General features: G+C 32.5%; 2 protein-coding genes and 1 non-coding gene across 3 annotated transcripts; 2 read left to right on the top strand and 1 right to left on the bottom strand.

Moving 5' to 3' along the window:
- The first annotated feature begins 2,079 nt into the window (after positions 1-2,079).
- GASA31 (gibberellin-regulated protein 31) lies at positions 2,080-4,764 on the top strand. The gene is made up of 4 exons (NM_001371561.1): positions 2,080-2,234; positions 2,342-2,395; positions 2,491-2,530; positions 4,346-4,764. The coding sequence occupies exons 1-4, from the start codon at positions 2,166-2,168 to the stop codon at positions 4,528-4,530; spliced, it is 348 nt and encodes a 115-aa protein (NP_001358490.1). The 5' UTR covers positions 2,080-2,165; the 3' UTR covers positions 4,531-4,764.
- Positions 4,765-6,527: 1,763 nt separating this feature from the next.
- Positions 6,528-6,600, top strand: TRNAR-ACG (transfer RNA arginine (anticodon ACG)). Its single transcript has one exon. It is a non-coding gene; the product is annotated as a tRNA-Arg (tRNA).
- Positions 6,601-7,474: 874 nt separating this feature from the next.
- On the bottom strand, positions 7,475-18,604 carry LOC100789323 (DEAD-box ATP-dependent RNA helicase 22). Its single transcript, XM_003553180.5, has 8 exons — positions 18,150-18,604; positions 17,190-17,477; positions 16,993-17,106; positions 16,481-16,914; positions 15,017-15,344; positions 8,291-8,443; positions 7,968-8,019; positions 7,475-7,744 (listed from the first exon to the last, which is right to left on the bottom strand). The coding sequence occupies exons 1-8, from the start codon at positions 18,465-18,467 to the stop codon at positions 7,692-7,694; spliced, it is 1,740 nt and encodes a 579-aa protein (XP_003553228.1). The 5' UTR covers positions 18,468-18,604; the 3' UTR covers positions 7,475-7,691.
- Between the last annotated feature and the right edge of the window lie 4,710 nt (positions 18,605-23,314).

Raw genomic sequence — 23,314 nt, forward strand, 5'->3', positions numbered from 1 at the left:
CATCCCTCTGCTCACCAAGCATCAGCACCCCTCTGCTCACCAGCAACATTTGCATCAATGGTGATCAAGTAAAAATAAATCATATTAATTAATTATAAACATTAAATTCCAAAATTATTCAAAATTATGGTAACCATGTTGGACCAAGTACAGATGAATTAAAACTACCTTCCTTATGGCCAGCAACAGGTACATCATCTAAATCATCCTCATTCTCAACAGCTTCTCGAATTGGATGACATTCCAAGTACAACATCTGTGGGACTTCTTCTAAAATTGGATCTACTTCATGGGGAAAATAAATGTTTATCTCATTCTCATTTTCAAAAGCATCCCTCACTAAGTGTAATATATCTCCATTTGTTGTACAACTCCTTAACCCATGATTAAAATCTAAGTCCTTATCAATCAACCAAAAACAATTTCCTATATCGCTATACTTCTTACAAGCTTTCACCAGATCATATAGGACAAATGCATTCATGCAATCTGCAGATATATCCTCCCAAACGTCAAATTCTCCGCCTATATATTCAACCTTTCCATCACTAGCACGTGGAGTGAATCTTCCTCCATGGTGAAATATTAAAGTTATATTGTCATTCATTTTACACAATCACAAACCACAAACATTGCCATATATTAGGAAATAAAAAACCTAACTCAAACTCAAACATAGGCACATCACACAACAGAATGAAATGTCATCTATAAAAATAGAGCATCATAAATCAAAATAATTAAGGACCATAAACCTCACTGCGAAGCGCGAAGATAATGAAAATGAAAACCCTTCAACATATAAAACCCCAAATGAATCCACAAAAACAATGCAAATGAAAACGAACGCAAAACAACCACGAAGCTGACTACTAAGCGCGAAGACTCACAATCACCGACAAAGGGAATGCAGTGGAGGAAAGAGAAAACGGTAAACAGTTAAAAAACCCTACAACCAGTAAGACAGTGAAACCGCGTTGTGGGGGGAAATGCGTCTACTTCATTTTTCAATGCTTTTTAACCTAACTTTTCCTAATTTTTCTATTCAGTCCTTGCCACATGGGATTGCTGACATGGACTCACATTTGCCATGTGGGGTTGCTTACGAGGACTAAGGTTTGCCAAATAGACATTTGACTAACAGAGGAAATTAGATTTTAACAGCAGGGACTTAGTTGCATAACGAATGTAAAGATAAAGACTATTTTAAATTTAACATTAAGTTAAGGACTAATATACAAAAGGGGTACAATCTTAGGGACTAAATTGTCTATTTAGTCTTAAAACAATATTTCATATGTCTCATGATAATTTTCATGTAAGGAAAAAAAAGTTTTAAAATAATTATTATTTTGACTTTTCAACGTAACATTTATTATTTTTTCTACTTATATCCCCTATCATATAAATGATGGGTATTAAAATCTATTAATGAAATAATGATGTTAATGTTAATTTTATAAAATTACTACTATCTTTTATCTATTTATTAGTTTCTAAGTGTATGTAAAAAAATCTAATACAACAAATATTACGGAACAAATGGAGAAATAATTTCAAAACTGAGTTGACTGTTATTCTTAATTTCAAATATGTGGTGTTAATTTTAGTTTGGTAAATTAAGGTGTGTTTATTTCATGAATTAAAATTAATCTAGGAATTTTAAACATTATAGAGGAAATAAAAACAGAAGATGAAAAAAATAATTTCAGTTGCTCTTATCTAGCCAGTAGTATTCTTATAAAAAAGAAATCTAACTATTTTTTATGTAGGAATCTAAGATAAGTATTGGAGGATTTATAACAACTCATGTATTATGTTCAATCAACTGAGTTAAATTTTCTCCGTAAAATTAAAATAAAATAAAATCTAGCTAGTAGTATCGGTCGTAGTAGTAGAAAAAATAAAAATGAAAAATGGTTTTTAATGCAGTTAAAATTTATGGAGTTGAACGTGGATGAATTTAATTCTACCTACTTTAGTTTTCGATGTACACAATTGACATTAATTAATACCAACAAGAAAGGGTGTCATTGTAATTGCCATAAGAGAATCAATATCAATAATACTACTATAAAACATGCCACAGCCTTGAAATGGTACTCAACATTTGCAGGTCCTCCTCATATACAGTACACACTTCAGCTGGTAGATAGTGCTTCCAAATGGAGAAGAAAAGGAAGACTTTACTATTGCTGCTGCTCATGGCTGCAACTCTCTTCTGCATGCCAATTGTAAGTATTCCAAAAACATGCATGTTCACTTGCTCTATAGTTTTAATTAACAAAAGAATTAGATATTTTTGCCTTGATTTTTTTGAGGCTTTGAGCTTAATTTGCAGGTGTCGTATGCTGTTTCTAGTGTCAACATTCAAGGTCATCTCACCCATTCTGAGGTTGCATGTCGTTTCTTCCGGCCACCTTTGTATGTTTTTAACTTTAAGTACTTGCTTGTTACAGTGTTTTCCCTGGCTTGGCTTCTGTTTTGCAGCTGGTAAAAGGTCCCAATAGAAGGCTTTTGCCATTTGTGGGTATGATTTCTCTTTACTTTTCTCACTTAATTGGTTGACATTTTCTCCTTTTTCTTTTTCAACTACGCATTTTGGTCTTTGAAGTTTTTTGGTTCTGCATATCAAAGTTAAGTTACAGGAGAAAGAAATACATAATTTTCTTTTCTTTTTTTTTAAAAGCGGTACTTTTAACAATTTTACAATTTTAAAGGATAAATGATTATTTTGTTATGAGAATGTGTAAATTAATAACAATTTATAGTTTATATGAAAGAATAAAATTTCTGATTTAATTTTTCAATATGTAAAAAATACAATAATTTCATCTTATATTAAATTTGTGAAAATATTTTGTCATAATGTTGAAGAGTTAATTCAATATTAAGTTATAAAGTTGTACACAAAAAAGTGATTGTTACACTTTTTAACATATTCAATAACTAAATTAAAATTTTTATTCTAGAACAAATTAATTGTAACTTATTTACATCCTGGTACCAAATGATTATTTATCCATTTTTAAATAAATAAATAAAAAGCAATCTTATTTTTTATTCTTAACCTTATTTTACAATTTCTTTCTGCCCATTTTTTAAACTAGTATATCATTAAATATAGGAGAATTCATAATAATTAAATAAATAATAAGCTTAATTACAATTTTAATATATATATATATATATATCATGATTTTAGTTATCTTATTTTTTTAATGATTTTTGTTTCTTAATTTATAAAATCAGCAACAATTTTGGTACAACCTTCAATCTTGCATACACTTATTTCTTTTATTTTTTATCTTTTAATTAATTAAATTATTTTTTATGATATCTTAAATGGATATATTAGGTCTAGGATTCAATTGGACCAAAATAAAAGAAAAAAAACATGCAAATTGAAAATTGGGTCAAAATTGTAAATTTTCTATAAGAGAATCAAAATTGCATGAACAAAATAGAGAACTAAAATCATAGATCAAAATTTATAGGAGGATCAAAATTATAGTTTAATCTAAATAATAATATTTTATTATATTTTTTATGACTTGTTTTAGTTTTTAAAATGTTAATTTTGTCTTGAGTGAAATTTTAACTTTATATTAATCTTACATATATTATATTAAATTATATTTGAGTCATGTTTCATAATATTTTAGGTGTTTCATACTTCGTTTTCTTTAATTTAAAAGAAGCAAAAATAATCATTTTAGTTCCTAAACGTCTAAATCAGTGATAATTTTGTTTCTGAAAGAATAAAAATTATGATTTAGTCCCTAAATTAACAAACTAATACTTAAAATATACAACTTAAATTAAATTAAATTGGTCCTTAAAAAATAATTTAATATTTAGTTCATGAATATTACAATTTAATGATAAAATGATCCAATGAAAATAATGATACATTGTAATTGTTGTATTTTTTTTTACATGGCCATTTTAGTTCCTAAATGTGTAAATTAGATATAATTATCTCTGAAAGGACAAAAATTATAATTTAATCCCTAAATTTATAAAAAAAAATGTGACAATCATATAATTAGTTTCATTGGATCATTTTATTATTAAATTGTAATGTTCATAAACCAAATATTAAGTTATATTTTTAAATAATCAATTTGACATTAAGTTATAAATTTAAGAATTAATTTATTATTAAATTATCCAATGTAATTATCATATCTTTTATACAGAGACTAAATAAGAATTTTCATTCTACCAAGAATTAAATTATTACCAATTTACATGTCCAAAGACCAAAATAGATATTTACTCTTGAAAGAAAAAAAAAAATCTTATCATTGTTCTAATCAACGAATATGTTGTGTTTCGGAAGATTGTGGAGCGAGGTGCAGGGTGAGGTGCAGTTTGCACTCAAGGCCAAAAATTTGCTCAAGAGCTTGCGGGACATGCTGTTTCAGGTGCAGGTGTGTTCCTCCAGGCACTTACGGGAACAGAGAGATGTGTGGCAAGTGTTACACTGACATGATCACTCATGGCAACAAACCTAAGTGCCCCTAAACCTGTGCATGCATGCCCATGTGTGTCTACACCTTATGATGTTTATCACTAGTTAACACAAATTTGAATTCCCATTTTTTTGTTTTTTCTACCTTAATTTCTTAATGCATTGTGTTTCTCATAATTTGTAACCATCAGTTTTGTGTTTTTTTTCTTCTGAACATCATCAGTTTTGTGTATTGCTGCGATTTAATGCATCTATATATAATGCATCAGTTGTTTTTATTTTTTTAATTTGGTTATGTATGCATCAGTTGTGGAATAAACGTCTAGTAAATTACAAGTTATAATTTTTCCCGATGTGTATATGCATGAAAAAAAAAATGAAATAAGCCTTCTATGATGTACATCATAGTTGTGACTTTTAAGTTAGAGAAAGTTTATTTAGAATACTGATTAAGGAGACGAAATTTGAAATTCAAATAATTTTTTGGTCTTTGAAAATGTTTTTAGTCTTTTCTTAGATTTTATTAATTAATATTTTTAGTTTCTTAGTCAAAGATTAAATAAAAAAAGTTATTTATAAGAATTAAAAACATTTAAATTAAAACATTACGTCTTTAAAAAATATTTATTGTTAAAATTATGGAATAATTTAATATTTTTATATAAATAAGACTAATTTTAACAAGTGCGTGTTTGAGATATTAGTTAAGAAAATAATTAAAAGCAAGAGAAAACACTGACGATATTGGGCAAAAATCATTTATAAATTTTTAAAACGTTTTTTATTTATTTATTATATATTATCAAATGCTAAAACAATATTAATTGTGGTTTTTTAATTATATTCTTAATTATGAGAAAAGAGATATATTATAATAATCGAAATTTCATAATAAAAAAAAAGAGAAATCAAACATATGTTGGAAATTATAAATAATTTTAAATATTAAAATTTAATCATTGAATAGATCAGAATTTAAAAACACAATTTAGCAAAACAAAATTATGTAGTTATGTTGTCAAATTCTTTGATGATATGCAGAGAATGGATTGTTAATATCATTGTTATATTATCATCTAACATTATTACTTAACGACAGGACATAAAATAAAAATAAAAATCTTTATTAGACAAAAATCAAAAGCTCCAATTTTTATGGAACAAAATATTATTAAGTCTTTTTAGATTGTATGTTTTAATTTTAAATGAGACATAAAAATAAATAAAATATTAAATGAAACCTTTTTTTAGTAAATGTCTTTTGAGGATATTGGTTAAATAAAATTATATATTTTATTAAAAATTTAATTATTTTAAAAATATTAGTTGGTTTTTATCTCTTTTAATATAAAAATGCTATTTTAAAATAAATTAGTGATATAATTATTTATTAATTAGTATCCACTTAAATATGTAAATAAATTATAATTTTACGGGAAAAAAAGATTGTGGGTCAACAATTTTGTGAGTTGAGATTTGAAAACGAAGATGTTGTGAAGGTGGTTGTAGAAAAGGTAAACCAAGCATCAAATTTCATGTAGATGATGTTATATTGAAATAGAGTCATTAATTAAATTGTGTGTAGTTTGTGATTTTTTATATGAAAAAAAGGAAATTATGATTTGTGAAGGATGATGCTTTGATGAATGGTTGCTTCTTTCTTATGTTTCATTTTATTACGGCTTTTAGTCATCGATATTTAATTATCGTTAATTTCAAATTAATGAAAAGATTATTTTGAATCTTTTTAAAAAGATATAGTATCAAAATGAATTTATTAAAAGATAAAATATTAAAATAAACCAAAAAAAAAGATAAAATAACAAATGCAAATAGTTCATTTGTAACAAAAAAAAAAAAGTATGCTTGTGAAGTTCATGACCAATTTAAGCAATGTTGTTCTAGTTTCAAGGAGCCAGAGATTCGTCTTGCGGCACATGAAGCCGTACTTCAAAGTTCAAACCAAGTGCCTGACCAAAAATAAACGAAATGCAAGTCTATACATTTTACTAACATTATATTAAAGTTAATGTGCCACAATAACGAAAAAGACTCCATGGCCCAATGGATAAGGCGCTGGTCTACGGAACCAGAGATTCTGGGTTCGATCCCCAGTGGAGTCGAATTTAACTTTTGCTCCAATGTTCATACATCTGAACATATTTGCATCATCCCCAAACTTTTTTTTTTCGCATACTAAAAACTTTGACAACTTATATATATGCCGTATTGTTTCAGTTTTCAAGTTCTTGATATGAAAAAATTGTGAATTTTTTGTCACCTTAATATATGTGGTTAATTTTTAAAGGGTTTACTATTATTCCATATGTAGTAATTGTCATTCCATTTTTTCTAACTCGCTTTCCTACCACATTATTTGTAACCTTGTATTTCTTAATATAGCACCAATTATAAATAGTATACTCCAGATCTTAAAACATATTATCTTCTATCTCGAATATAAACAACAAATATTATTTATTTTTCTGTCTTAAGTATAAACAAATCTTAATTATTTATGTCATTTAACCAAATTCTCTCTAAAATATCTTTTATTTAATAAAATAAGATACTTTTTTATATTTAATATCAAGATACAATAAAATATAATTTACTAAAAGTGTTTATTTTTTAATTAAAAATAACACAATTTAATGAAATTAATTAATTTTCTTAATAAGTATAAAATGTTTTTTTTTTCTCGTAATCGAAACCGAAGGACATAGTATATATGATCATTTCAATTTAAAAAAGAGTTTACAAGCATACATTTATTTTTTCTTTCATCTCATTTTCATTCGATATTCTTTTTCATCAAATAACTTATCACGTTTATTCTCTTGCAATACAATCTCGTAATTACATGAAAAATAAATTGATGGGAACCAAGTTAACCAACTGCCACTTAAAAACAGTAAAAGATGATGGAAAAATGTGATTCCAGAAACTAAGATTGGACAATACAAGACACTCTACTCATGAAACCAGCAAAAGGGATATCAATAACAGTTATCTGCATTAATTAACTCAGATATGGAGGATTCCTTCACGGTAATTGCATAATCCTCAAGAAATGGCAAGATCCGTTACATGTGTCATTTACTCGTAAGCATCTAGGTGTAACAGATAACACACTTTGAAGCAGTGGCCATAATGTTGTTTCACATTGTCATTGGCGCATGCTGCTTTAGATACTGAGTGTCACCTAGTATTCTCATCCTAGAACGCTCTCTTTAATTGTTGCTGAATCTCTGACTTTGTTAGTACCTGTTACAAATACAAAATAACAATTGGGACAAGTTAACGTGCCGTGAGGTACTCAATCCTCTCAGTAGTTTACAATTTTACGTAGTTCCAAATGCTGATTCAAGATTCAAACACATTTTCAGTTACACACATAAACATCCTCGCTGATCATCTGTACGTAGAGTATACATATTCACGTAGAATGTTTGTTTAAAGCTTTGTAGAACCAAGCATTATAACTTACCCCTTTTCTTGAGCTTGTTGCGGAAGCTTCTTTTCCTGCTAAATGCAGTTTCCTGCGGTAAAATGGAAATTATTACTCCACAAATATTCAAGTCCATCAATGATTTAGAGTTGAAATTATGTGTGAAATTATTCAGTCCATAGTTGACTCTATCATCATACATGACCAGCATCAACTATAAAAGCTTAAGACCCATTTTTAACCGACTAATATTACAAAAAAAAAATTCTTAAAACAATCTCAATTGATATTGTATTTGCCAAAGAGTAAGGCCAATAAATATTAAATAATGTTACAAAATTAAATAATGTTACAAAATTTACCACAGGTTGATCAAGTTCCCCTGCCCGACGAACAGCATTAACAAGCTCCCTGTTGGATTCAGTGCACATGCTAGTAACAAGTCCAATTTGACCAGCTCTAGCGGTACGACCAACCCTATGCAAAAAGTCTACAGCAGAAGTAGCAAAATCCGCCTGAAATACATGGACAACATTGAGAATGAACACACACATGTATATATAATAACCATAACACCTAAGAAAATGTATACGTTAAATAAAATACAATAAAAACAGCAGTGCAGCGGAAAGGATTGTCATTTTTTTTTTAATCAGCGGAAAGGATTGTCATAATAGCAGTATCAGAGATTCAGAGGTCATAAGATGGAAATGTAATGATGCATGCATAGTAATGTAATGCTTTAAGAGTCCTATATTAAATGAAGTAACTTCAATAGTGGCTGAAGAAACCATGCAGGGGGGATAATTCAATTTTTCAGACTACACCTGATTAGTTGTAAAAACTTAAAAGCACTTAAATGGCATACAGGACTACTTTATCCCCAGACTGCATCAATTCATTTCTAATCTTAAAACTTGTTGAATAAACTGAGAAAGAGAAGGAAGAGAAAACTTGTTCAACATAAAGGCTAACTTTATTGATTATCAAAAGTTAATTGCAGGAGATTATAAAAGAGGTATATATAGATGTTTCTTTATTGTAACAGAATTGTAACTAACTAACAGAACCTAACCAACTCTAACTGATTCTAACCAACTCTAAGATAGGTGTTATTATCAAAAGCTAACAGCCCTTACAATTAGTTAACAAAACTGTTTTCACAATTGACTAACAGAACTGTTTTCACAGTTGACTAACAGCATACTCTAATACCCCCCCTCAAACTCAAGGGGAAGAAATTTCAAGAGAAACACTCTTCACATTGAGTTTGCCTCGAAGAACTTCAAATCGTGATGCAGAAAGAGGCTTGGTGAGAATATCAGCCCACTGATCTAGAGCTGGAACATGGACAATAGTAAGCTCTTGGCCAGAATCTTCTCTGTTACAAAAAAGACATCAATTTCCATGTGTTTGGTACGGTTGTGAAAAACTAGATTGTGTGCAATAGAAACTGCACTCTGATTATCACAAAAAATAACAGGAGTAGTGAATGAAACTTGCAATTCTGTTAGCAGAGTATGAATCCAAGTTAATTCGGTGGAAGTCTGAGCTATACTGCGATACTCAGCTTCTGTACTAAACCTGACAGTAACTTTCTGCTTTCGAGACCACCAAGAGATTAAGTTTGGACCGTGAAAAATAGCAGTCCCTGAGGTAGAGCGCCTGTCATCCACATCTGATGCCCAGTCAGCATCACAAAAAGCTTGAATAACTAAGGGCTTTGTAACAGATGTAGGTTGAAGAAGCAAACCATGAAACAAAGTGCCCTTCAGATACCTTAATATACCATTTCCCACTATCCAATGAGAATCCAAAGGAGCAACCATAAATTGGCAAACTTTGTTGACAGCAAAACTGATCTCAGGTCTAGTAAGGGTAGCATACTGTAATGCACCAACTACAAACCTATATAAGGTTGGATCATGAAAAGCATCAGCACCTTGTCGAGACAACTTGCAATTGGATACCATTGGAGAAGAGATAGAGTGGGCTTCAGCCATGTTAGTCTTGTGAAGTAAATCTCTAATGTATTTGGTCTAAATCATAAGGATAGAACTGTAGGGTAGATACTTGATTTCTAGACCCAGGAAATAATCTAGATGACCAAGCTGCTTGAGTGCAGTGTTTAACTTGTATGTAATCTGCTGTATTAGTGAAAGTGAACTACCTGTTAGAATGATATCATCCACATAGACCAGGAGATAAACAACATGCATTTGTTGGCGAAAAATGAATAAAGATGAATCACTTTTACTTTCAATAAAACCAAACTGCAGTAAAGTAGATTTTAGCCTATCAAACCACTGTCTTGGAGCCTATTTTAAGCCATGAATGGCTTTGTTGAGTTTGCATACCAATGACTTATTTGCAACTTCAAAACTAGGAGGCTGAGTCATGAAAACAATTTCTTCAAGTGACGATCCATTCAGAAAAGCATTATTTACATCAAGTTGAAATAATTTCCACCCATGAGACAAAGCCAAGATAAGGATGATCCAAATAGTAACAGGTTTGATCATAGGAGAAAAGGTTTCATGAAAATCAAAACCATGCACTTGATGAAATCCTTTGGCTACCAATCGAGCTTTGAACCTGTTAATGGAACCATCAGCATTTTCCTTTACCCTGAAAACCCATTTACAACCAATAGTTTGCCTATTAGGAGGTAATGATACCAAGTGCCAAGTTCTGTTCTTTAGCAGGGCATCATAGTCTTGTCGCATAGCAGTGAGCCAATCTGCATTTGCCAAAGCCTGTTTTACAGTTTTAGGCTTAAAATGAGTAAGAAACAGAGAAGAATGTAACCTATGATTGTGAATACCAGACTTAGACCTTGTTTGCATAGGATGAGTATTGACTGGTACAGAATTTGGTACAAAAATAGATTCTGAAGAGGATGAAGCAAGGGTAGTAGACTCTGAATTGACAGGCTGAACAAAGGCAAACACAGTGGAAGTAGAATTTTGAGATACAGACTCAGTGTTGCCAGAAGACTGAGTTGATAAAGGAGAAAACCCAAGAGGAACAAGGGAAACAGACGCTGTATCAGACACTTGAGATGTTTGAGAAATAGAAGAGACAGAGGGTGGAGAAAGATTTGGATTGAGACTAAAGTAGGAATCAAGGTTAGTGACTGAACTAGTAGAAGTGGGAAACAAATCAAAATAGGGGAACCTTAACTCATTGAACAAAACATCTTTAGAAATGTACACTTTACCAGAAGATAAACATTTGTAACCCTTGTGGGAAGAGGAATACCCTAGGAATAAACATTCTTGAGAATGAAAATTCAGTTTATGTGTATGATATGGTCTCAATAAAGGAAAACAGGCACACCCAAAAGTTTTAAGAAAATGATAATCAGGTTCCTTTTTAAACAAGGTAACAAAGGGAGTGGCAAATTTTAGAGAAGCAGTGGAAAGCCTATTAATGAGATAAACAGATGTAGTAAAAGCATAATCCCAAAATTGCAAAGGTAAAGATGCATGATGCAACAATGTGAGACCCAGATCAATTATATGTCTATGCTTTCTCTCAACCACACCATTCTGATGATGAGTGTGAGGACAGGTAAGTCTGTGAGAAATGCCAAAAGAGGCTAAAAGTGTGGAAACAGGTCTGTATTCACCTCCCCAATCAGACTGGACACTTTTGATTTTGAGGTTAAGCTCTAGTTCAACCATGGACTTGAAAGTTTGAAAAACAGACATGGTTTCAGCTTTGGACTTTATAGAATATATCCAAGTATACCTAAATAAAATATCAATGAAAGAGACATAATATTTATAACTAGAATATGAGGTAATATGAGAAGGTCCCCACAAATCTATAAAAATGAGCTCTAAAGGAGAATAGACAGAAGTAGAAGTATGAGAAGGTAATCTATGAGATTTACCCATAAAACAAGAAGCACAAAACTCTGGAATTTTTATTTGATGAAGAAATATTACAATGACTGAGAACAAGTTTCATTACATGATCATTAGGATGCCCTAACCTAGCATGCCAAAGATTAGCAATACTAAGAGAAGAAGAAACAAAATCAGACATTACAGTAGAACTATTATTATTAATAGTGAGAGCTGAACTAGGAGAGGCAACACTTGAAACAGCAGACATCAGCAGTGAAGGACTCTCTTGAAGCTTGAGATTATGAAAGGAGTAAAGTCCATCAGCACCAACAACTCCTTTAAGAAGGATCTTATTGGTCTCCTGAGATTTTACAAGACACACATGAGGGTGAAATTCAAAGAAAACAGTTATCTTTGACAAATTGACTAACACTTAACAAATTTTTTGAAATTGAAGGAACATGTAGTAACTTGTGAAGTTTAAATGTTATGCCAACATCATTAGGAGATATAAATGATGCAGAACCAGTGTTAGAAATACATAAACCTTCACCATTGCCTATGAATATCTGATCTAGTCCATCAAAGTGGGTGAATTGTTTCATATTCTGTGAGTCTCCAATTAAATGAAAGCTGGCTCCATAATCTGGAATCCAGGTGGTACCAGCTTGCCCATTCCCTTGAGAGGTTGAACTAGTGAGCATGGCACTGGGTTGACTATGACTTGGACCAGAATTCTTAAAATTCGGATTAACCCAGGTGTTTGAGGTTTTGACTGAACCAATAGAGTATGGGATAGGCTGTAATGTAGTGGGATCACGACTACCACCACAACCATATGCACTGCGAGAACCACCAGAATCACCAGTTTTATAGGTGTTTGGATACAAATAACCTTGCGTGTAATTTATCGAAGCAGAGTTCATCATTTGCGCTTCTTTGTTGTAGTGCATGAGTCAAGTTTCATGTCCGTAAAGCAATGCTTCAATCTCTACGATGGACGGAGATTTTTTTTGCTTTCGATAACAGAAACCACTGACGCGTAATCCGACAGCAGTCCTTCAAGCAGCGCGTCAACATATTCCTCATGACGAACAAGGGCACCAACACCAGCAAGTTCATCCACAAACCCTTTTGATTTTTCGCAACTACTCCTCAATTGTTTTGCCGTCAAGAGTAACTGCTCTCATGGCAGTGCGGAGCTGTCGTGCTCGAGTTTTCGTGTGAAGGCTAAAATGCTCATGAATTTTATCCCAAACTTGATAGGAATGATCTGAACCAAGAACACGCGACAACACTGATTTAGAAAGAATTGACTGCAGCCATACCAGGAGTGTTTAATCTTGGACTTCCTAGGCTTCATAATCAAGGTTGATACGATCAGCAACACGATCATCTTCTATGAGATAGCGAGGAGGAATAATCGGATTAACCACGAAATGTTGCAATCTGTGTGACTTGATAACTGGTTCAATGTGTTGACGCCAGTGAAGATAATTGGAATCATCAAGTTTTTCAGCCACAGAGTTGGGAAATGATTGAGGAACTGAACTAGAAGGAGCAGAAGCCTTGAACACAGAACACTGGACCTTGTAAAGGAACTAGGAATTTGAAAAAATGACTCTAGATACCATGTTGAATAAACTAAGAGAGAGAGAAGGAAGAGAAAACTTGTTGAACATAAAGGCTAATTTTATTGACTATCAAAAGTTAATTACAGAAGGTTATAAAAGAGGTATATATAGATCTCTATTCTGCTATTGCAACAGAATTGTAACTAACTAACAGAACCTAACCAACTTTAACTGATTCTAACCAACTCTAAGATAGGTGCTGTTAGCTTTTGCTAACAGCCCTTACAATTAGTTTACAGAACTGTTTTCACAGTTGACTAACAGCATACTCTAATAAAACTCAAGGAAATTTCCATCCATTTCACCAATTCGTCTTATTTGATTTAGCTGACCCTTTTTTTTTCTTCCTAAACGAGTTTGACTTTTAAAGCATAGAATAGATCCATTAACTCTGTCACTACCTTTAGTGTGTTATTACATCTTTTGACTTTTAAAGGAGTTTGACTTTTAAAGCATAGAATAGATCCATTAATCAATTTAGGCAGATGACAATCAACTAAATCATTAAATAACTAGTGTACAAAATAAAAAATTCCAGCATAATCTTAGCACTTGCACCTCTATTCTAGTCTAGCAAATCAGAAATAAGTAAGGTAAGACAACTTGAATAGGCTGCTATGCTCATGCATAATTTACTTGAGAGTTGAGACAGATTACATGAATGACTTGAGAATTAAGGATCCTCTGCAGATGAATTTATATACAGATGATATTAATTACAATGTATAACTATAGGAAACAAGGAAACCCTAATCAAATAAGATTTAAATCACTATCAAACCAAATCATATCCCAACGATATTGTGAATCAGCAGAGATATACACCTTCTAAATATGAGATATTTTCCCTAAATAGGAGATACTTTCAAAAAAAATTAATTCTCAAACATAGACTATGAAGAGGTAGGAAACTTGCAAGCAAGAGATATTGGTTAGTGTTATTTTAATAAAGCAAGTTGATAAGAACCTTGGGAGAACCACACTACAAAAGCTAGCTATTGTAATTGGAGACCCAATGTCTTATAAATGTCACACTTCCAATGTGGGACTCAAATCCCTATCTTGTACTTGGATCTTAACATCCCACAACACTCAACAGCCACAGAGCCCATGTGGACTGACCGTGTGCTAACCCTTTGACTAATCCCAGTAAACAAAGCAATGCATCACCACCCGCGCTGCAACTTTGCAGCTGAGAGAGACATGGTGAAAAGCTTTGATACCACTTGATAAGAACCATACCACAAATGAAAGCCAAACCCCACACTAGAATCCCATACTTCCAATGTGGGAGTCAAGTCCCATACCTTGCAACTTGCAAGTGGATCCTAACACAACTGATGATATATCTTCACAATTAACTTCCATCCGTGGAAATGGTGTAGTATTAATCAGATGAAAAACTTTAGAATTCTCATTTTATGCGCATTGTCTTTCTAATTTTCAACATATAATGTAATACTTTCATTGACCAACATACCGTAGTTGATATCTAATGAAATCTTTTATTTTGTTTGTTTCGTAGGATAAACAGTTTCTGTCATCGCAAAATAGAATAATTGAAGCATGAAGCTATACTGGAGTCAAGGGTGAACAATACCTGAATAACATGTAAAACATTTGGAATATCAACACCACGAGCAGCAGCATCGGTACATACAAGAACACCACCTTTATCTTGAAAATCAACTAAGGTTTGTGCTCGCTCTTCCAATGTGCAATTCTTATGATAACGAGAACATTCAATCCCAGATCGGAGTAATATCTTTGCCACAGCTTCAACAGCCTCAACAGTGTTGGCAAACACCATTGTTCTGTGAATGCCACCGGCATTAACCAAATCTTCAGATCTGAATCTGTGATTCACAGCCTTTATGAGTTCATCCACTTGAGTATCAACCATAACTTCTATCCATTTTTGCTCCAATCTGAAAATTGAGAGACCACAATAACATTAAAATAAAGAAGAAAAAACATAAAAGAGCATACTAATTACCAGCATGACCAGGATTGGTTGGATCCCAAAAGAGCACAAGGTCAAAGATGCTGTGTATATAGTTCATAGGTTTTTCAACAAAGAAAGAATGGCATAAAAACTTGTTCCCTGACTGTAAAGCCATATATCATGCCCCACCAAGGAGGATAAATGAATGATTTCATAATCTTCTCTCAAATGCTAATCAGAAGGGCATCCTTACAACTCTGTCATAGATAAAAAACTAATCCAAACATAAAATTTAGAAATGGTGAAAGTAGCCTTTTTGAGGAAATGTTGGCAGGGGTGAGAACCTAAGTTGCACAGTTTGTAGTTACAAGTCTAATCAGAACTGGAGAATTTTCTCCACATAAAGCCTATTTTAGTCCTAGGGGCCTGGCTAGTACTACATTTTCCTGCAACCCTTTTACAACTAAATTTTTCTGTCACTTTTGATCTTCCAGTCATAGACTAGTAGTCTAGTACTCGTTAGAAATATAAAACTACTTATTGGCCTCCACCTAGCAACTTAACATTCGAAGAATTGGTCTTTAGTATGGTATCAATGTATTCATGGCCAAGTTATTCGATCACTATTCATAACATTTCAACCAAAAGTAAAGTGGTAATGTGCCTCATTCAAGCTTCAAGCCCAAAAGGCTCTTGCTGAGAGAGCCTATGATAGAATAAAACCACTTTATTTGCTTGTTATACATGCTAAAATATATGAAATAATTCTTCATCATCTACTTATCTTCAATTGAAGTAAACCTGGACTATGTGTGAAGGGTACACTAATGATCATACTTCCTAGGCATTCACCTCAACATTTCGGTGGACAGTAAACTAGATTTTTTAAAATAGTCTTACCATTTCTGATTATAGTAATATTTAGCTTACACGTTTGTCTATATGCAATTATGCATTTCATTTATCATATCTTCAGTTCACAATCAATGGAATCATTAATGCATTTAAGCATTTTCCTATTCTTCATAAATACATGTCAAGAGTTCACCACGAGCAGCTGAGTAACATGAGCAAAATAAAATGAAACGTCATTATTGATAATAAGACAAAAAAATGAACCTCGGATTGTGACAATGAAGATAGTTTCCACAAACCCACTCAGCATCAGGAAACATATATTTCAATACCCCTCCAGCTGTCTTCTTTCCATTCACTGGAAGTGTAGCAGCAACAAAAACATACTGCTTACTACGCTCATAATTTTTCCTCACTCTCCTCCAGTCTCTTAGTTTAACATTTCCGGCTTCATTATTAATATCAACAATATCCTCTTTATCATTGTCATCGTCTTCTGAGATGGCTTCAGTTTGAAGTTCCTCTTCACCTTCAAAAGCATCTTCTGATGACAAGGAAAATTCCTGTTTCATCGGAAACTCCGCTACTGATTTTTTTGATCGAGACAATAGTTTTTCATCAAAGCGGAGCAAGTTTATCAGGCGGATTACTTTATTCTGGAAGCTCCCACAGAGAAGTAAATCAGCTTCATCAAACACCTGACAGTAAGAAATATAAACACAACGTAATTCACACATCTTTTACACTGGCATAGTTACATAAGATCTGAAATATACCACATATTTAACACCACGCATAAATTCCATGCGTCGGGTTCTGTCAAGGTCAACATAATTCAGAAGAGCCGCAGGTGTCGTCACAATGACATCAGGTTCCCGAATTGGCCATCCCTGGGTCAAAATGATTCTTAGTATTGAAAATTCAAGAGCAGACCATAAATTCCATATAACTATAAGGATTGCACAATCACTACCTGTTTGCCACAAATGGCTGCCACACTAACTATTGTCTCGCCATCATCTCTACAGAGACTGTTAGCCATCCTCACTACCTGCTCACAAAGTTGCACATTTGGACAAAGCACCAGCAGAACGTTCTGTGGTGAGGTCACTTTTTGATCCAACACAGCATGTAGAGAATGTTCCTGGGCGTCTCTAAGCTTATCAATTAGAGGAACTAGGTAACTGTATGTTTTACCACTCCCAGTCTCCGCAGCAATAATAACATCCTTCCCTAACAGCACAGACGGTACAGAAGAAGCCTGAACACACATAAATAATGCTCACAACATAAGACCCAGCACCCCAAAAAATGAAAAGGACTGAACTTAGAATTGTACTTTTCATGATATTCTCCATTCAGAATCACAGTTTTACCTTGCCAACCTAACTGACCTTTAATATAAACCTGATTGGATGATAGTATCAAAAGCACTTAAAGACCTACATCTAGGACCTATCTGGAAAAACTTTTCCATAAACACCTATAGGAGAAGAAAATAAGAAGGTAAAATGAATTGAGTTTTCCCATAAGCTGTATCAACTTATGCACTTCAGCTTTTGGAGATGTTTTAGATAAGAACATTTCTACAAAAGTTAAGTGCATAAGTTGATTTCAGCTTATAGTAGAAGATAAATCCAATCAGCCCCTTAATTTTTGTCCAAATAAAAAATGAAAACAAAAACCAGTTATCAACAGCCCCTTGGTCTAGCTTCCAAAATCCAAATTGCATCCTATTTTGGATTGTTTTATTTCCAGTTTTTTTGACATCATAAGCATAAACACAACAAGTAAACAAGATCAAATTTTTAGCAAAAGGGATCATTCAATTTCCTAGAAAACCGCACGGGGGCATGAATTGACCAAAGGGGCAACATGAAAACAAGCAAAAACGAAGTGGGGAAAAAAATAGAAAGAAAGAAAGAAAAGGGACCTGAACGAGAGAGGGCCTATTGAGGCCAATGTTAGAGAGCGCTCGAGAAATGGTATCAGAGAGACCGAGTGAACTCCACGAAACGTTTTCTTCTGCAAAGAAAGTGTCTCTGCCATTGGAACCATGTGCTGCTGATGATGATGATGCAACAGCGCTTACAAAGGTTCTGGTTTGTGCTTGGCGTGGAGTGGTTGGAGAGAAAGGGCGAGGTTTGAATAGAGTAGGGAAGGTGGGAGCATAGCTGAAGTGGGAGAAGAAGTGGTAGCGAATTGGTGGGTTTTGGAGATGGAGCATCAAAGCAGAACGAGTCACAATCATTGGGATTTTTCTTCTTCACTGAAAAATTATCTGGTTCTTTAAACTCTGGTTACTAGTGGACAAACAATCACATAACCAGCAGGATGGGGTTTAGGGTTTTAGGCACTAAGGAAAGGATGAGAATGAAAGTTTCTTTCTTATTTGTTTTTTTTTTTCTTTTGTTGTGTACAAACTGTTTTAAAAATGGAATTTCCTGATTCACATTAATCTCATGTCTTCTGTCACATAGATGAAAATCATCAATCCTTCTGTATTTGTATAGCCTAGTTCTATTTGAGGCCAGCTAATTTAAGTTATATAATTGTCTAGGATTAAGAGAGTCTATCCTAGAATTTGATCCAATATCAACATTGGATTCTATATCTACTATTTGTTCAACTTGTCTGGTTCGAGAATTTGTCCTTCTAAAGAATCTATATAGGATTCCAGGAGATTGATTTATAGATTCAATAACAGGATTGTGTCCTGAGACTGTTTGTGAGGTTCCGGTGAATGGTATTGTCCTCATTTTCTAGGCTTTGCTAAAACGAATTTTGTCGAAGTTTGGCTTGTTGTTTTTCCTAAATCAAGTTTAGAAAGTTGTGTTGTAATTTTATCGAGTTCGTTTGTAGATAAACGAACTTGTTGGTCCTTAGTATTGAGAGTAATCAAAATATCGTTAATTTTATTTTCTAATGTTTGTATTTTGTTAAACAACAAATTTTGTGTTTTTGTTAAACTGTTTAAGGTTTCAGTTAAATCTTCAAAAGATTTTATCGAAAGTTTGTTACTAGAATTATTATTATTAATTATATCGCGATGTCTATCCAGAGCTAATGTAAGGGCTCTGATACCAAATAGGACGACAACTCCTTAATACAAATAGAAGATATGTACACCTAGGACTAATTGCCATAGGTGTCAGGTCTCTAACAAGATCCTTCGTAGGAGCTAAAGCTTTTGTAGTGCTCTTTGATCAAAGGTTTAGAGATAATAACTCTCAAGCCATAATAGGGATGATAGAAATAGATCTAAATCAAACAGTCTCCCTGATCTATATTGCCCCTAATCACACAATGAACCTTAGTGACTTCATACAAAACATAAACCTAGAAGTCCAAACAATAGGATTTGGAAGAAATTTTGAGGGACATAACTTGCACTTAGATATTACTTTCATTGGTAGAATAAATGACCAAATATCCCCTAGATACAGGATAAACACTAATCCTTTAGTGACAGTCCTATCATCTGATGGAATTCAATTTTTGCCACCAGAAATTTTTTATTCCTCCAGAAACCAAAATAATCAATGGCAAATACATATTGATGTTGGATCCTCTAGGAGTGCAATAACTACTCCTGCTTCTGCCATAATAACAAATAGAAGAAATAGTCTTTCAGTAAGATTTACGAATTATTAAGACATACAAAATCCCCTAGAAGAAGAAATGGAACCCTCTAGAATGTCCATGATGAATTTATGGCATTGTTCATATTTCGAATCATACATTCCTTACGAGGAACATAAACAAACTGGAATATCTTTCTTAAAAAAAACTCACCTTTCCCAAAAGCTTCTTAAAGTAGTTGAAAAATGGGAAGAAGATAAAAAGTGTCAAGGACAAAGTTTTGTAAATAATGAAACAGATTCCGATGACACCGATGAAGAAGACAAATATGTTTTCAGACAAAGATTATTTTCATCAATAGATAAAGAAAATTCTGATACAGATAACATTGAAGATTTGCTTACAAAGATTGATTTAAATAAATTATATGAAAATGAAATAAACTTCAAAAAAATGTTAGATACAAATTATGGAATTGATGAAACAGAATCAATACTCTCGTTTCCTGAAACCCTCAAAGGTCTTATGAATGATGCTTCAAGCTCAAATTTTAACCCCCAATTTGATTATATTATGAAAGACTATAACATAGGATCCCCCCCCCCCCCCCCGCGCTTGAAAAAGTTATTACTCTGATAGATTTAACTCTAGGAGAAAACATAAAATCAAAAGGAAAAAGGATGCCTATAGAACCAACATTCAATATGCCATCTCTTTTGTTAAACATAGGAAGTATTGACCCCTAACTACTTCCAAATTACATAGAACAATGGACTTCTGCTGTTATAAGAGACTATAAGGTGAACCATGAAAACCATGTATCCAATAGTCAAGACATGATAGCAAGAGTCGAAACATATCTAGGAGACATAGCTAGAGCCTACTGGGAATCTTTCAAACAAACCTTCCCGGAACAAATCTAGTAGACCCCGGTCCAAACATCCACAACTTTTGTAGCTTAATACAAAGAATTTTTACAACCCAATCTGTAAATGATGGAAATACCATCAGACAAAAAATTTACCTGGGCAACCTAGAAAGACTCTCTATAAGCTATTTTGGCAAGATAAAAGAATTTACCCAAGATTACCTAATGTATGCCTCCATAGCAGGAGGATTTACAGATAGATCTTTAGGAGAAAAATTATTTTTAAAACTCCCGGGTAAGTTAGGACAAAAAAAATTAGAGACAGTTGGAACGATGACCAAATTGACCCAGTCATGAATAATTTAACTGTTAGAATCCAACACATAATGAAAGTAATGGAAGAAACATGTACCAACATAGCCATTAATAAACAAATAAAAATGGCTGATTCAGAGATTTGCAAACAGATATACACTCCTCAACAATATCATAAAGAAATTAGGAGAAAAAGACCCCAGTACAAACCTCCTAGTAAACAACCTTCCAGGAAAAAGAACCCAACCCGAAGGTATTCAATTAGAGCCTCTAACTCCAGAAAACCTACTCTCAACAAAGAGAGACATGTTAGGAAACTTAGAGATAACAAAAGATACACGAAGCAATTAGAATGTTATGCTCGTCACCAACCAAGACATTACTCGAGAGATTGTCCAAATAAAACTAATCTGTTTACAAGAGAAGTAGAACTGATAAAAAGTTGTAGGATGAATCTTATTCCTATAGATGAGACAGTCTCTACTGACTCAGAAATATATTCAATAGTTAGTTGGTCTGACTATACCTCTAAAGAAGAAGAACTTAATAAAGATTATAAAATCTTAAACGAATTCACTAAAAATGAATACATAAACCTATACCCAGTAGATGATAAATACAATCAGTATGGAGAAATCCTTGATAATTTGGGATATAGTTTAATGTTTAAAATAGAATTAAATGATTGTGAACATGAAATACAATTCCACATAGGATCAGATCATAAGGAATGTCATTTCTGTAAAAGATATCCCCATAAAACATTAAGAGCTCACTGTAGCTTATGCTACAAGAACTTTTGTAAAACTTGCGTACAAACTGTTTTAAAAATAGAATTTCCTGATTCTAAGAAGGAAAATGATTCTGGAAATAAAATTATGAATAATCGGATTTCCACCCTGGAGATTAGGTTAAGTCAAATAGAAAAAAAAGTAGATTTTCTTTACGAAAATTTTGAAAAAGGTAAAAATCCAAACTTTTCTGTGGAACATACTAGTGGGCTTATGGCACTACAAAACAAAGATTGCATCCCCATAATTTGCAATAAAGAGAAAAACAAAAGCCTACATATTTTGGTTAAAATAATTTTTCCTAAAATAAATAAATTTAACCAAACAGAAATAATTTTACAAGCCTTGGTAGATACTGGTTGTTCTTTTACTTCTATATGCCAAAGTGTTGTACCCCAACACAATTGCTTCAAAAGTAATATAATAACCAAAACTAGAACAATGTCTGGAGACATAATAACAAATGATACAGAAACACGAAATTTCACCATTCAATTATCCACAAATTGTGAAATTTTTTGTAATAAAATTTTTATAAATAAAGTAGATGTTGTAGACTTACGACTCGCTAAAGAAAAAAAGATTTTAGGACTCGATTTTATCATACATGATAATAGATCAATTACTATTACAAAAGATTATCTACTAATTTCCACAAACTCACAAATGTCACCTATAATAGATGAACTCACATCAGAGTTACGAGCAAAGCGTGGTGATGCCCCCACTAATTTAAATAAAAATAATCAATGTCCTTGTGACACACCTGGTAACTGTAAAATAAAAGAATCAAAAAATCATGGTAGTATAAACACTCTAGAAACATGTGACACATCCCATGATTCTTACTACGAAAGTATTTTGGAAAGCATAAAAACGGAAACCGAGCTACAATATGAACTATCTGTAGCAAAATCTGATTACAAATCTGTCAAAATTAACAAGATTATAACTTTTGATAATATACAACAGACTATAGACGGATTAAATAAAACTAGTATAATAGGAGAAGGCCCTACAAAATATTGGGAAAAAGATCATGTTATATGCAAATTAGAAATCATAAACCCAGATCTGATAATTAAAACCAAAGATATTCAGTATGGGAATTTCGAACAAGAGGAATGTAAAAGCCGCATAAAAATCCTCTTGGATTTAAAAGTTATAGCACCTAGTACTAGCCCTCATAGAAGCCCTGTTGTCATTGTTAATAAACATTCAAAGCAAAAAAAGAGGAAAGACTAGAATGGTCTATAATTTCAAAAGGCTTAATGATAACATCCACATATGGATACACTATTCCCTCTAAAAATGTGTTGATAAATAGGATACAGAAAGCCAAATGGTTTTCGAAATTTGATTTAAAATTAGGATTTCACTAAGTAAAAATGCATCCTGATTCAATAAAGTGGACTGCTTTTTCTTGTTTAGAAGGATTATTCGAATGGAAAGTAATGCCTGTCGGACTAAAAAATACACCACAAATTTTTCAAAGAAAAATGGATAATATTTTTGGAAATTATAAAGAATTCACTTGTATGT

Source organism: Glycine max, chromosome 18 (assembly GCF_000004515.6).
Source record: "Glycine max cultivar Williams 82 chromosome 18, Glycine_max_v4.0, whole genome shotgun sequence".
Lineage (NCBI taxonomy): Eukaryota > Viridiplantae > Streptophyta > Magnoliopsida > Fabales > Fabaceae > Glycine > Glycine max.

Excerpts from the sequence above, each read along its gene's own strand:
- LOC100789323 (XM_003553180.5), bottom strand. The coding sequence starts at position 18,467 with ATGATTGTGACTCGTTCTGCTTTGATGCTCCATCTCCAAAACCCACCA. Across the intron at positions 16,915-16,992 it reads TGCGTGGTGTTAAATATGTG|GTGTTTGATGAAGCTGATTT; the intron begins GTATATTTCAGA and ends TCTTACTGTCAG. Across the intron at positions 8,444-15,016 it reads ATGTTTTACATGTTATTCAG|GCGGATTTTGCTACTTCTGC; the intron begins GTATTGTTCACC and ends CATGTATTTCAG.
- GASA31 (NM_001371561.1), top strand. The coding sequence starts at position 2,166 with ATGGAGAAGAAAAGGAAGACTTTACTATTGCTGCTGCTCATGGCTGCA. Across the intron at positions 2,235-2,341 it reads CTCTCTTCTGCATGCCAATT|GTGTCGTATGCTGTTTCTAG; the intron begins GTAAGTATTCCA and ends CTTAATTTGCAG. Across the intron at positions 2,531-4,345 it reads AAGGCTTTTGCCATTTGTGG|ATTGTGGAGCGAGGTGCAGG; the intron begins GTATGATTTCTC and ends GTGTTTCGGAAG.